General features: G+C 48.8%; 1 protein-coding gene across 1 annotated transcript; it reads right to left on the reverse strand.

Annotated features, from left to right (window-relative positions):
• Nucleotides 1-8,894: 8,894 nt before the first annotated feature.
• On the reverse strand, nucleotides 8,895-12,305 carry LOC109766754 (probable glycerol-3-phosphate acyltransferase 3). The gene is made up of 2 exons (XM_020325538.4): nucleotides 11,471-12,305; nucleotides 8,895-9,984 (listed from the first exon to the last, which is right to left on the reverse strand). The coding sequence occupies exons 1-2, from the start codon at nucleotides 12,179-12,181 to the stop codon at nucleotides 9,067-9,069; spliced, it is 1,629 nt and encodes a 542-aa protein (XP_020181127.1). The 5' UTR covers nucleotides 12,182-12,305; the 3' UTR covers nucleotides 8,895-9,066.
• Nucleotides 12,306-15,274: the final 2,969 nt, after the last annotated feature.

Here is a 15,274-nt window from a genome sequence, read left to right on the forward strand (position 1 = left end):
CAAATGCTTGGAAATATCACATGTCCTTGCATTTAGTTATACAACCACTCGTATAGCAACCACCAGAGTTGCTAGCATTGTCATTTTTCTTGAAACAACTTTTGCTCTTTTCAGCTCCATTCTTACTCTGCTTCTCATCATGTCTCCACTTCCTTTCACAAATGACGAAATTGTTAAGTCAAAATCCTCATACAAGGATTGAAAGTGGAGATCATTTCTTCGACGAGAATGACATCTAAAACTACACTATTGCAGAATCACAACTTTCAGTTGTTTTGATGCATATCAGAGTTGTAAGTTGCCACTGACTCGAAGTCATGAAATCAGACGAGCGTCCATTCCATATGCACTACAGGTATCATCGCCGCTCTCTATTGATCCCAACAGATCAACGTGTAGGTGATGTGAGATGATGTGCGATTCAACATACTACGCTGTATTAGCTATAGCAGGAGCCCCTGAGCAGGTGCGATTATGGTGGAACTGAGATTCAGGCAAACTCAGCAAATTCATTCTGGATATGTTCAACATATCTTGCATGAAATATTCATGCTCATTAATTTACTCTCTAGTAAATTAATTTTCAATAATCAACATGTAGCAACCATCAAATTGCCTGATCAAATATGTTGATACACTAGTGTGCTTTACGATACAGTATTATACATGAAATTACTATAAATACACATACATGCGAAAACTGCATAGCCAAATGCTAAAACAGAAAAGGAAAACATAAAGAAAAATGGTCATGGGCCGAATCTGCACAACCCTAACCAGTGGGCACAACCCACATGTTTTTTTTCGTTCTCGCTTCCTTTTTTCTGGACAGACATGGGCCTTTGGCCGTTCGTCCTTACGTTCGGCCCATGGTCCCGCACCGCCCCCAGATCGGATAAGGCAGAGACGACGGGAGGGTTTCGGCCCCCAATCCCGATCCAAACGACGGCCAGTCTTCTGCCTCCATCGCGACCGTGCTGGAAGCAGCGCTTCCTATTTCCTCTTCCTTCTTTGCCTCCCTCCTTCTTCCTCCTCCTCCTCCACCGTGTTCCTCCCTTTTATTTCTCCTCCTTCTTGTTCAATAGCAAATGTACTATTTTTTTTCTTTTATGTGAAATGCCATGCTAAGAATTATTTAGCCACTGTCCTATGATGTATAACAATTGTGTCACTGCTTGTTCTTTAGTATGTATTTGTTGTTGCCATGGATCAAATGTTGTGTCCATCATTTATTTTCCTAAAACATGAAACACTTATTTATTTTTATTTTTTAGATGGGTTGACAAGAAAGTGACGACGACTAATTGTGAGAGAAATAGAGCATCTGTTGTGACTGAGGAAGATTCAATCCAGTGTAGCAATATGTTTGATGCTGTGCGTGAGATTGCAAGTGCTATCAACAACACGTACCATGCAGAAACGCACCCCCAATTTTTACAAGGCTGTCATGGACCTTGAAGTGTTTCCTCTTGCCGGACAGTTGGTTGTTTTGGACTATCTCATGAAATTTAAGGGAAAATGCCGTAATTTAATGAAGATGGATTGTGAAGTTCTCAAAGCATCATCCCAGTGTACCTTGGAGAAGAATCCCAATCTTATTTGAGTTGATATTAGTTGTAGTATGTTGAGAAACTATCTCTTTTGTAATCCCTCTTATAAGTTGAATTTGAAATGAGGTTATGTAATATGAATTAGTGATGTAATGGTATATTGTATGATGTTTTATTCCTGAGATTATGTTGAAATTTTGACGCTACAATGTTGAGATTATATGTCGAAATGATGATGCTTATTGCTGGAATTATGTGTTAATTGTTTTTTTTTCATATTTACATATTGTCAAAATGTTGATTGAATATTGTCTGCATAGTCTTGTTTATCATGTATCTGTAACTATTGTGGTATCCTCACCATCTTCAGAGGAGGTAACCACATCTGACTAAGATACAAGCTGCCAAACACAATCACGACCCAGCATGTGTTTAGCTGCAGACTACCAAACAAAGTTTGTGCTCAACATATTTTAGCACGTACGTCACTACCAAACGACAGCAGGGGCGTGTTTGGTTGTCGTAGTTATTTTTACCTGCATTGCATGTGTCTCTCAATTGGGCCCGATTGAGAAAAAAGGGAAAAACATCATCTGCACATCGTTTGGTTGCCCGCATCTAGGTTTTTGCATTAGGGGCTCATTTTTGGTATAGCGTTTGGTGTCCTGCATTGGCTCGGCTCATGCAACTACACGTGTTTGGTTGTATAGATGGGATATGATTAAGAGTTAATAGCTATACATAACACACCGAGTTACACATTACCATGGCGACTACGGTGGACGGTGACGACGACGCAAGCAACTAGTTTGTCGCTTCTCGTCGGACACGGCGCCACCGCCACCATCCATCATGTCAGATGGCGTCACGACCCACTGTGTCAGATGGCGTCACGACGAACTAGTTGCTTGCGTCGTCGCCACAGAGAAAGTCCAGGCAGAGGGACGAATAGAAAGGCGGTGAGGCAGATAACAGAGAAGAAAAAAATGAAGTGCGCGCGCCCTGGCTACGGCGTGCAGCATGTAGGCGCGCATGACGAACATGGCGACGACCAGCAGCACGAAGGCACCGATGGAGAAGGCAAGCGCCGAGCGGCCCCTGCCGTTGTAGAAGCACAACTCCACCTGCGCCCCATTCCTGACCACGGTCATCAAGTAGTTGGACACCTGTAGCGAGCCAAGAAGCCCAAGAAGCATCAACACGAGCTAACTAAGCTAGCAAAGCCGATGGAGAGGAGGCCGAGAGGAACAACACCGGTAGTGGTGCCAGTGTAGTAGGACGCATGAGAGAAGGCAGAGAGGCAGCGACGCCGTGTCCAACACGACGAGCACATAGTTGTGGGTGAGTGATCCCGCCGACGACACGATGAACTAGTTGCTAGTGTCGTCGCCGTGAGAAAGTCCATGCGGAGGGACGGATAGGAGGGCGCCGAAGCAGAGGACAAATGATAAGAAATAAAGTGTGCGCGCCATGGCGATGTTAGTGCAGTAGGATGTCAATGCGACGATAACACCAGTATAGCAAGTCGTGAGAGAGGAGACCAAGAGGAACGACGTCGACAGTGACATCAGTGTAACAGGATGCGAGACAAAGAGGAACAATTAAGGGGTGTTTTAAACCAGACAACCCGAAAGTCGTGCGAAACTGCGAGATGAAGCTATTGGTCAAAAGGAAATTCAAACGGTCGACTGTGCGCGACGAATTTGACAAAACTCGTAAAAATAGCTCCAAACATAAACATGAAATTAAACATTTACAATGGATGAAACTACTAACCGATCGCCTGAATGGAACCACAACATCAAAGTGCTTCTTTTTCGTGTAGACCTTACCTTGAATCAAAACACCACTGTATAAATTAGAAGGAACAATAAGTGAATAAGAATAGGAGTTAAACAAATAGACCATATGCAATGTCACCTTCACCCATGTATCAGACAAAACAACTGCATCAATGGACCAATCCAGTCTGGCCGAAATTGCTGATTTGGGAGTTACCAGCGATACAGACAGAGAGGTGCTTTAGGATTGATGCTATGCATGCCCAATAGTGAATGCAAGCAACCATGCAAACAGGCTAAATTCTCCGTGCGCGGGCATAATTGAGGTGTATGCGGGCAACCAAACACATCATAGATGCATGTACTCAACATGTCTACACTCAATATACATGACTTAGGGGAACAACCATGCTAGGGTGGAAATGCAACTAAACACCCTAAAGTGCAAGAGAATGAAGTCACTGTTCTTCTAGTACATATTATGACAAACTAAAGGGGTAGCAGTATCGATGGCTGAAGAGATAAACGCACCATTGGTCAGCGAACTCCCGCAAGATGAGCACATTGGTCACACAAGTGTCAAAACGTGGAAAACGGGTCAGTTTGGTTTGTTTTATGAGCAAACGGGTCACTCCCGTCTCTTTAGCCGTTGCCGCTGCCCACATGGCGTTGTGAGTAAGCGGTGGCTTGGTGTAAATTGCAAGAATGCCCTAGGAAGAATAGAATGTTCATTACTGACCCCTGAGCAACCGCCCCACCCCCGACCGTGCGACATGGCGGCGGCTGGGTGCCCGTCGGCGGCAACCTCAAGCCCGTCGGCTGCTTCCGTAGGTTGCGGTGGCGGAGAGGATGGCGAGGTAGCCGGACCCCCTACAGTAGCTGCGCTGGCTGACGACGACGACGAATCTACGGACGCTGACAGCGGCGGTGATTGTGGTGAAGCTGCCGCCGGCGTGGTTGATGGCGCTGAACTGCTTCCTCGACGACGGTTTCCCTGGGATGATGCTCCCGAGTATGGTAAGATCTTCTCACTGTTTCTCTTCCCCTTCTTTCTTCCTCTCAGCAGTATTTTCTAGGGTTTGTAAAATTGAGGATTTTTTGTTAGAGATTTGGATGAATTTAGATTCAAACAAGTGGTTAGGGTTTAGTTGCCACTGGAGACGTTTGTAGTTGTCAGCAAAGAGATCAATTTATATTTATTCTTGTAATGCAGGTGATTGCAGTGATTTATTTAGATTAGTAATACATCACAATGGATGGTTCTGTGGTGTTGGATCGAACCGTGTTTACATGCAGGAATCAATTGATGTTTTTGATGGCTGTGACAAGGGCACATTCTGTTGTGCTGTGGTGGATTGGATGATCAAGCAACTAGGATATGATGTGCCAGCCATGGGGTTTCCAGTGTACTGGTTGGATCCTGGCAAAACTGTTGTAGATGGTTTGAAGCAGATGCACTTTCAAATGCATGCATTACCTATGGCAGATTCAACTTGTGCAAGAGGTGGCCACAAGATGCATGTGTACATTGATCATGACAATGTTCTTGAGAAACAACTTTGGGATGATGTGCTTGTGCAGCCAGTTGAGCTACCTAAAGTAATTAGTCCTTGCAAAAAGGAATTTGAGACAGAGCACATACCAGCTAGGAATTGCATGCCTACATTCAGTGAGCACATGTTGAACATGATGTCAGGTGGATATGGAGAGTTCTGCAAGGACAACACATCCATGTCTGCTGGGAGGAAATTGAGTACTGATTTTGTGAAAGAAGAAGTTGTCATGAAAGAGAAGGGGAAGGAGAATTTGTTTCCTGAGGTGTTAGAGCAAGATCAATTTGCTGTTGAGCAAGAAGAGGTAATAAGAGAAGGGGAAGAAGAGGACTTTGTTTGTGAGGAACAAGAGGAACTTGCTGGTGATGAAGAAGAGGAATTTGGTGGTGAGAGTGAGGAGGAGGAACTTGCATATCAATCAGACTCTAGTGTTGATCCAGATTTTGCAGATTCTGACTATGATTTTGAAGCTGGAGATGACACTTTGTTTGATAAAAATGTTGACACTTCTATCCCAGATGACATAATTGCTGCAGCTAGGAAAGAGGTGAAGGAAGAACCAACTGTGGGCATGTGCTAGGTCAAGCAACACTACAAGGTGGCAGCAAAACATGTAGAGGTTCAAGGTTGATTGTCCTGAAGCACATGCTTGGTTAGATGAAAAGAAGCCCTCAGAGTATTGCAGAGCTTTCTTCGATGATTTTGTCAAGTGTGACATACTTAGAAATAATTCATGTGAAGTTTTCAACAAGTAATTATATAATACTAATCTTTTCTACTTCTAAGTACTTCTACTTATTAAATGTCTATTACTAATGTTTAGTACTGCTCAAGTAGTTGGATATTAGAAGCTAGAGAGTTGCCTATCCTGTCTATGTTAGAGAACATTGCTTGCAAGATAGGCACAAGATATGTCAAGATGCAGAAAGAGGCTCAGAAGTGGACTGGTCAGATTTGTCCAAAGATAAGACAGAAAGTTCAGAAAAATGCAGATTATGCAGCAAATTGCTTTGCTACTGAATATGGAAGGTCAACTTTCAAAGTTTTGAGCAATGGTGTTAGTTACATTGTAGACTAAACATGAGAGCTTGCACTTGCAGAAGATGGCAGTTAACTGCCATTCCATGCAACCATGCAATAGCTTGTTGCAGACATGAGAGAATAAAACCTGAACAAATGGTATCGAGCTGCTATTCTCTTAATGCTTTTATGCAAGCTTATGGTCCAAAGGTGAAGCCTGTTAGAGATAAATCTGAATGGGAGCATGCTAATGCCCCACTAGTGAAACCACCCTTCTATGAGAAGGTTGTTGGTAGACCATCAAGCAAAAAAAGAAGAAAAGGTCCTGAAGAAAATGAGGATGGTACAAAGTTGAGCAAACATGGGGTCACTATTCATTGTGGATATTGTGGTTATGAAGGTCATAACAGGAAAGGATGCCCTAGATTGAAGGAGATTGCAAGGGCAGAAGCAGCACAAGCAGCACAATCTCACACCCAAGTAGCACAAGAACCAACAGAGGTGCAAGATCAAGCAAGACCAAAGAGAAAGAGAAGAAGAACTGTGCAAGAGCAAGTGGGCATGCCAATCTCCATTCCAAACCCAAACAGAGGTCCCACAATTGTTGATGAGAATGGAGATGCTGATATTCCTGAGATACTACAGGTAATATGCAACACACTATTTAATGTTTAATGTTTTGCAGAAGAAGTACTAATACACTATTTAATGTTTTGATCAGCACATTGATCATGTAGAACTAGATCTCAGGAAAGATCCTTCCAATGTGAAAGAATCTATGATATCTCAGCTGGCCCATGAGGTGAATTCACAAAATGCAACACTTGATGTTCTGCTTTTTTATGTATTTCATGTTTTGATCAGTCATCTATGTTATATATTGCAGGCACCAAAAATTGTATTTGAAGATATTGAGCCTTTCCCTATGGAATCTGCTTTTGTTGCACAACATAGAGCAAATATTCCACCACCAAGGAGAAGCACCGTTACAGCTGATCAGCTCAGAGGTCAAACAAGGGATAGGTCTGGAAGAAGAACAGTAGCTAGAGCTGCAGCTAGTGCAGTGAATAGGAGGGGTGCAAATCAAAGAAGAGAAAGAGGCATCACTAGCAACAGTGCAGCAGCAGGAACATCAGGTGCTGGAGGGTTTCAATTTCTTCTGTTTGGAGAGAGAGGAGGAAGAGCAGGAGGAAGAGGGGGTAGAGGAGGAAGAAGAGGAGGAAGAGCAAGAAGCATGGCAGGAGAGGATGAAGAAGAGATCAACAACACACAATCAGCACCACAAGACTGATATCATGCTTTGTAATTCAGTGTTGTCCTTGTTTCAGTGTTGAGGCTGCGACCTCTTGATCGTTTGACAGTCTGTTGTGAACTGCTTTACTTTTGGTAGTGTTCCAGGCCTTGGAAATGTTTCTACTTTAACCTGGTGTCATGCGTTGGTTTTGTTAATGAAACCTGGTAGTTTGGTTTGTGCAGTACTTTCAGACTACTTCTCTTTTCAGTACCAGGATCTCTACTATCAACTACTTTCTTTCACACTAAATGCATACTACATATAGGTTGACAACACAAATTGTGAACTAGTTCATTTCACATAAATTGCATAGTGCATACAAGAGATAAACCACAACATACAGGATACAACAATAGCAGGTCTGGATACAACAAACTGGTTACATCAGGTCTGGGTACATTTGCTCTTAAACACAAAGGCTACAATGCCACAGTAGAACACAACAGATACATAGATCAGATGTTGCATCTACATCTTGAAAAGACCACCTGCACAGCCATCTGTCCCTGGACCTGCAAATCCATGCCCACCTCCAATGTATGCCCTCTCTGCCCCATCAATTGTACCAGGATAGCAAGTACAAGTGTGACAACGAGCACTATTGGATTCATCGTCGTAATCGTAAGCAGGCAGCAACTCTGTTAATATTGGGCTCCGATCTATAACCTTCAGAATATGGATCTTCACAACATGCAAAACTGTTGGCTTCTCGAGTGTCAGGTGACTGGTAGGTGGTGAAATTGGCCCGTCAGAGTCTGAGGTTGGATAATCTTGGGGTAGGTCAGGTTCTGGCAGCTCCACTTCACATAACTTGGGCACCTTGTTAGGATTTTTCATCCACGCTTCAACAACGATGAAACAACGATCATTGGGCTTCACCATCTTAACGAGATCGCCGCCGAGACTGCTAACGAGCTTGCCAACAAACTCAACCTCCCATGCTTCTTGCGGCAGCCCATCTAAGCTCAATCTAGTTAAAAACTTCAAAGACGACGCCTCGCCACCCATCCCACGGTGCCAATGGCTAAACTGGATCGTCGCTCCGCCGGCGGTAAGCTTACGGGAGTGGTAGATGAGCACCCGAGTGCAATCCTCGCCGGACCGGAACCGCACAAGAAAATCCGCCGGAGGGGAACATACCTCGACCATGATGTGGTCGCGGGAGAGGCCGCATTGCGACTCCAAAGCAGCAACCACCTATGCCGGCGACACGGGAGGCCGGTGCCCTTCCACTGTACCCACCAGTGCACGACCACGCAACTTCTCCTCCACCCGGTACATCCCCGGCGTGCGCTGGAGCACACAGCGGCCGAACTCAGGCCTCAACTCTGGCTCGCCGAGCCTCCAGCCCTCCGCCAGGAAGAAGACACTCCCCTCCCTGTTCTCCGGCCGCCAGCTCTCTCCCTCGAACTGCTCCATCTCGAGCTAAGTGACGGCTGCGGCAGACCGAAAGAGAGGATGAAGTGAGAAGAATGCTAGGGTCTTGGCACGAATCGGGCTGATTTGGGGATTTTGACTGGGGAGGGGATGCACTATTTGCAAAAAAACGCAACCGAAAATACTGACGGGGCCGCATTGCATAAAGGACAAAAAACTGATAGTGGGCCCAATTTGAGTCAGCCAGCCACGTCGGCCCCGTCACTGCTCGAAACGGGATATTGACCAATTTGCTCATAAAACAAACCAAACTGACCACTTTTCCACGTTTTGACACTTGTGTGACCAATGTGCTCATCTGGCGAGAGTTCGCTAATCAATGATGCGTTTATCTCTTTTCATCTGAAAAGTAAAAAAAAACGCGGGAAACTAACCTAACACCAGGTTAATACTAAAATAAACCGGAACCTGAAATGCCTAACAAGAACGAACTAGTGAGCTCTTCTCCCTCCGGGAGGAGCAGAGCATTTGTCGCTGGCTCTGACGACGCCATCGTTGCCGGCGAGCATGAGGTACTTATCCTTCCTTGTGAGCATGGTGCATCCGTAGCCGAGCGCTTCCCCCATCTTCCTCTGCACGAGGTTGGCCAAGTCGGTGCTAGGCACCTCCCTCCCCATCGCCGCCGTGGTGCGCACCCGCTCCAGGAACTGCACCGTGTAGCACATCCTCGGGTTCACCATGTAGTAGAGCGGGTCGAGGCACTTGAACCCGCCCGCCGTCGTCGCGTAGAACATGGCCGTCTCGACGGCGATGCCGACCGGGACAACGTCGTCGCTGAGCTCGGCGAACAGCGGGCTGAACCGCAGCAGGTACGGCTCGCGGCAGGTGGTGCCCTCGGGGCAGACGACGACGAGGTCGCCGCGGTCCAGGAGGCGCGCCATGGCACGGCCGTCGCTGTCGCGGTCGCGCGTCAGCCGCACGGTGCGCCCGATCGGCGAGATGAGCTCCGACAGCCGGCTGAGGCTGTAGGACACGGCGCGCACCTGCCGGTCCAGCGCCACCGACACGTACACCGGGTCGATGAGCGTGCGGTGGTTGCACACGAACAGCTGCCCGCGGCCGCGGCCGTGGCCAGGCGGGGGACCCGGCCGCTCTCCCTTGAGCCGCCAAGACATGCCGGTGGCCGCCAGGATGGGTGTGGAGTACCTGTACGGCACGGTGAGCGCGACGGCGAGACGGGCGGCACCCAGGGCGGCGCCGATAGGGAGCCACATGAACATGGCCAGCGTGCTGCCGGCGGTTGGTCGGAACGCGAGCCGGCCGTCGTGGAACACCATGGCCTTCGGGTACTTGGCCCTTGGCAGCGCTTGCCACCCGGGCTTGTCCTCCTGCGTCACGTGGTAGACCTCCTGCTTGTGCGTACATACACAAAGTAAAGGGTCACAAGTTTCCGGCACGTAACACAGTACTATGTATACTAACTAACTACAGTACGACGACACATGAGAAAATAAACAATTTTGTACGATTTGGACATAATTCCCAACCGTTTGATGCTACTTTGCGCGGCTACTTTTGCATGCAGTAAGGTGATTAGGCTCGTCCGTGACAATGCAACTACTTGTGCAGGAGACCAACTGTTTCATTGAAGAGATGACAGGTATCATACTACTGCTCCATGGAGTACTTTGTTAGTTCATGAATGATTCCACGGTCAGGCGGGAATTTAATTATCACGACCGACCTAGCAAAAAGGGTAAACCAAGCATGTACTCCTACATATAAATGATTCCACGGTCATCACGTAGGGCACCTACTATTTTTACAGATGAAATATCTGAATCGTGAGCACTTACTACCTCCTCATATGCCTAATTTTGTAGCTCAAAATGTAATGTTCTTCCAGTAAAAAAAAAACGTCTTAAGACCATCATGCGTGCCACATGCTAGAGTTATAAATTAATGGAGAAAGAAATTTCTTTAATACTCTGAATGTATTGATTGCACAAAATAAAAACTTTGTATTCACGTATGACAAGAAACATAAAACAAATCATGCATGAACTGGTTTTTTTTCCGAATATCCCTTGTTTCTAACACAGAAAATGCAAGTAATCAATTTTCATATGCAAAATTGGGTGTGGCTAGGTCTTAGTTGATTTAGACTTAACCAAGTTTTAGTCAAGTGATATAGTATAAGAAGAAAAAAGAAAAAACTGAAAAGAAAAAAATTGTACGAATCTCCATGCAAAATCAAAGGATGATAACATTGACTGAGACATCGAGACTTAGCAAAACTTAAATAATAATGGTACAGTAGTGCTCCGTCTTTTTATTATTATTATTGTATAAGACATTTTAGATATTTTAATATAATTATATACAGACTGAAATGATTGAACAAAAAGACTAAAACATGTTTATATACATCCAATTTTGAAAAAGGTTGAAACATTATAATAGTGAACGAAGCGATAATTCATCCTGGAGCCCGGGCTCAGCTGCTCCCGGTCAGTAAAAAATTCAAAACAAATACTAGAAAAATTCAAAAAATTCCAATTTTTTTGTGTGGTAGATAATTTGATGCGTGAGGTCCGCACCAAATTTCAACTCATTTGGATATTTGAGTAGGTCTCGGCAAAAAAGACAAATCGGGTCAAAACAGTTCATAAACAGTAAACTTTTTTACAGACCCCGATTTTGTCTTTTTTGCACAGACTTGCTCAAATGTCCAAACGAGTTGAATTTTTCAGCGAAGCTCACGCATCTAATTATCTACCACAAAAAAAATTTAGAATATTTTGAATTTTTTTGTATTTGTTTTGATTTTTTCCGTGAGCGTGGGTGCAGCTGAGCCTGGGTGCAGATTCGCCGCACTCTGAACGAAGGAAGTACCTTGCAACAAAGTGGGAGAGGATGTTGGAGAAACTCCAAGGAGCCAGAGAGGCCCACAGCATCACTCTCCAGCATGATCTTCTTCTTCTCCAACGCCACTTCTTCCTCCTCCATGAGACCGGTGTAGAACCCACAGACCACCTTCATCCGCCTGCCGACTACCACGTCCGCCCCGAGATATTCCCACAGGAACCCCTCCACCATCACCCTGGGCATATTCGTCACGCAGACCCTCCTCTTGGCGCCTCTCATCGCCTCGAACCCTTCCACGGCCACGTCCTCCATGAACCACTTGGGCAACACGGCGCGGCCGGCGCGGAACCGGCTCTCCTGGAGGCCGCAGAAGGCCGCCATGGCCATGACCCTCAGCGCCAGGTCGCCGCCGATGCCCACGCAGCAGAGCAGAGGGTAGAGGAGCAGGAGCACGGCGCCTCGCAGGAGCCCTCCCGCCTCCAGCGCCACGAGCATGAAGTAGGGGAAGAGGCCGGAGGGTGACGAGCGGAGGAGGCCGCCGTCGACGTCGACGACGAGGGTCCGCGCCGCGGCGAGCCTGTCATTCGCCATGGAGAGGTGCTGTCGCTGCAGCGGCGAGGATGGGAATCCGGCGGCGGCGCTGCTGCTACCCTTGCTGCTTGAGAGCCATGGCCTCGAGTGGAAGATGAGGGAGAGCAAGGTGGAGAAGAGCCTCTGCGGCAGCTTCTTCTTGGCCATGGTCGACGTGCTAAAGTTTGTTGGTAGAACGCTCCCCCTTCGCCACCGGCCGGGTGTTTAATATGCCAGTACTGGAAGCAATGGCCGGGCGGATTGGGCTGGTTGGAGAGAGGTCGGTGTATGTATGGATGATGGATTGCCCCTTATATCGGCAACTACAACCAACGAGAGCTCTCTCGTCTCTGGTTGAAACATGCATGGTATGCGTTATATCGTAGTACGTAGCTATCATGCATCTGCCATGTGTGACGGTTCGGCGAGGAAACAATTGACCAGCCAGTACCCTGAACGGAAACTGCACGGACCTTGAAGACACGTACGTATACGTACGTACGTACGTACGTACTGATGTAGTGATAAGTGGGATCGTACGAACATTGTAGTGCAAATTGCCCTTTAGCTGGTGAAGAAAAAGTAGCTCGTACATCAGTAATCACTCTGGCTTTTGCAGATAGTAACTGGATGCAACTTGCTACTTTTCCATCACGGAGTATAGCCTTTTCTTCTCCGGAGGGATGGATATTGATTAGGCCAGCACGTACGTACACGACATATGTGATATGTCCCACACCGACCGGCCGGCCGGCGACTTGACATTTCGCCATGGATGACTTGTATGTATGCAGAGGTGATACGATGAGTTTGGAGTTACGCAGGCACCTAGCTAGCAATCTACCTAACTATACCTAACCTGCACTGCACGGCCCTCACTCTCGCCGCGATTTGCGTTCGAACAGAGCAACGAGGCATCCGTGCCGCCAAAGGAGCCTGGACTTTTGAGTTGGTCTCAGGGATGGAAACGCAGCCGTGCCGGTCAAACTCTGAAAGAGAGAAGAAGAGAAGAAGACGGAAAAAAGTTCATCTGAAGAGCCAAATCCTCCTGATATAGTGTTTGAAAGATATAAGCAGAGGGTCCCGCGACCCGCTCCCGGCCCCGAAACCCTCGCCGCCGCCACCTTCCCCTGCCCGTCTCCGGCGGGATCCGGCCGCCCTCGCCGGCGCGCTGCCCGGATCCGCCCCCCTTCCCCCGCCCTTCCTTCCCCGCCCTCCTTCCGCCCTTGCGCCGCCTCCCCGGGAGGCGGCCGGGGCGGCCCCCCCGCTTAGGCTCTCGGCTCCGTTCCCTCTTCCTCTCCCCTGCCGTCGCCGGCGGGCGCCCCCGGCTCCGGCCCGGGGGGTGCCGGCGGCGGCAGGATCTCCTCTCCCCGCGCGCGCGTCCTCCTGGCCCGGGGCTGGGGGGCGGCGGCGATGTCGCTCGGCTTGGCGGCGGTCCGGTGACCCGGCGGGGTGGTCGGCGGCGGACGTGGTGACGTCACTGCTCCTTGGCGGCGGGGCGGCATGGTGGTGCTGGGTGGCCGACGTCGCGCCCCCGGCCCAGATCTGGGCCCGGCGGGCCCCATCTGGGTCCTAGCGGGCCGGGCCCCCGGCGTGGCCTCGTTGTCTGCGGCGCGGTGAGGAGGAGGAGCGGCTCGGATTTGGGGCGTCGGTGCCGATGGCGTGCCGGCAGCAGCGCGAAGGCGGGAGCTTTACGGGCCCACGAGGGCTCGGCCGGGCCTGTGGGCCCATGGGCCGGGTGTGCTCCTGCTATTGCGTCCGGACGGCTACCGTCGCTGACGGTGGAGGAGGGGCCCTCCCGCGTGCAGACGGTGCTGATGCCCTAGTCCCGACTTTGATCCTTCGCCGCGCTGTCGTCACTTCGCGGTGCCGTGGTGAGATGGCGTGGGGGCCTCATGACCGCGTTGGCGCATGGTGGTGGTTGGTTTGGTGGCTGGATCCGGAGCGCCCGAGGTGCGGGTTAGGATCGGGGGAAACCCCTGTCGGCATGGCCGACACCGGCGCGGTGGCGCCTGTGGGTGCCACCTGACCTTCCGGGAGGGCGTTGGGGGCTACCCTTCCTCTCGCCTCGTCGTGTACCGGGGGAAACCCTTGGCAGCAGCGTCGTCATCGTCGCGATCCTTCTTGGAGGTGTTGATAGGTGCCGGCGCTTCGGAGTCTTGGAGCCTAGTGGAAGATCCCGGTGGGCGCAGCGATCGCGAGGCTTCTTCGTTTTTGTTGATCCGCCGTTGTCGGCATTTGTTTCTTTTGCTCTTTCTCTGTCGTTTCTTTTGGGAGTGACTGTGCTGCTTCCGCCCCAACACCTATCCCTGTATGGTTCGGCTGGTTGCTTTGTATACAAAGCGGGGAAACCCTTTTTGGTATAGTGTTTGAAAATGAGTTTGGAATTACAGAGGCACCTTAGCTAGTTCTCATTTTATTCTCGTATTTTTCTTGTAGCAACCGGCAGCAACTCTACCTTTTCATTAAGAATTCATTTAAGAAGAACTGAAAAAGAGAATTGACCAGTTAATATGTAAGTGATCAAAAGTCGATACAACACCAACATACACACACCAGCCCCAGGCTAAATATCAGCAAGTCGACAACACTGTCATCCATGTGACCATAGTGGACACCATACAACACGACACAGAGCTACCGCTCCCGCCTACAACACCTCAGCAACATACATACACCGAATCTAAGGCGGCGTACCAGCCGAGCCGACGGCTATTCACTTAAGCGACCACAGTGGACGCCCAACAACTCCTCTTTGGAGCCGCCACACCGTCCTCCACGCCTACCCCAAGAATGCGCACCAACCAAGTCAACAACTCTGGTGTCAAGCGACCAAAAATAACACTCTTCTACACAGAGACGAACTCATAACCGCCGCTACAGCTTCTGCGCCGGCGTCGACACCACGCATCTGCTAAGCCCATGGTGGAACTGCAAGACAACACGAGGCACATTCATCTAGAAGAATACCATACCTCCAAGTTGATGCCCCAAGGCGGCAAGCGACAGGCACACCGTCGTTGCCCGCTCTGGCCAAAGCCGAAGAAAAGGGTTTTCACCCAGAGAGCTTGAGACCCAGCTGATAATGGGGGATGAATTGGCTCCTCGAGTGCGCCTCAAAAGAGGGAAATGACGCACGTAGATGCCGTTGTTGTCGGCCGAAGTTAGTGTGAGGCTTTCACCTGGAGCTCACCAAACGCAAAATCACCGCATCACATTCAACTATCCGCCCAGCAACCGTAGCCTTGCATCCCAGACAAG

The sequence above is a fragment of the Aegilops tauschii genome, chromosome 3 (assembly GCF_002575655.3).
Source record: "Aegilops tauschii subsp. strangulata cultivar AL8/78 chromosome 3, Aet v6.0, whole genome shotgun sequence".
Classification (NCBI taxonomy): Eukaryota; Viridiplantae; Streptophyta; class Magnoliopsida; order Poales; family Poaceae; genus Aegilops; species Aegilops tauschii.

Bases quoted from the DNA above. Each gene is read 5' to 3' on its own strand.
- LOC109766754 (XM_020325538.4), bottom strand. From the start codon at position 12,181: ATGGCCAAGAAGAAGCTGCCGCAGAGGCTCTTCTCCACCTTGCTCTCC. The intron at 9,985-11,470 runs GTACTTCCTTCG...ACGCACAAGCAG, and splicing joins CTCTCCCACTTTGTTGCAAG to GAGGTCTACCACGTGACGCA.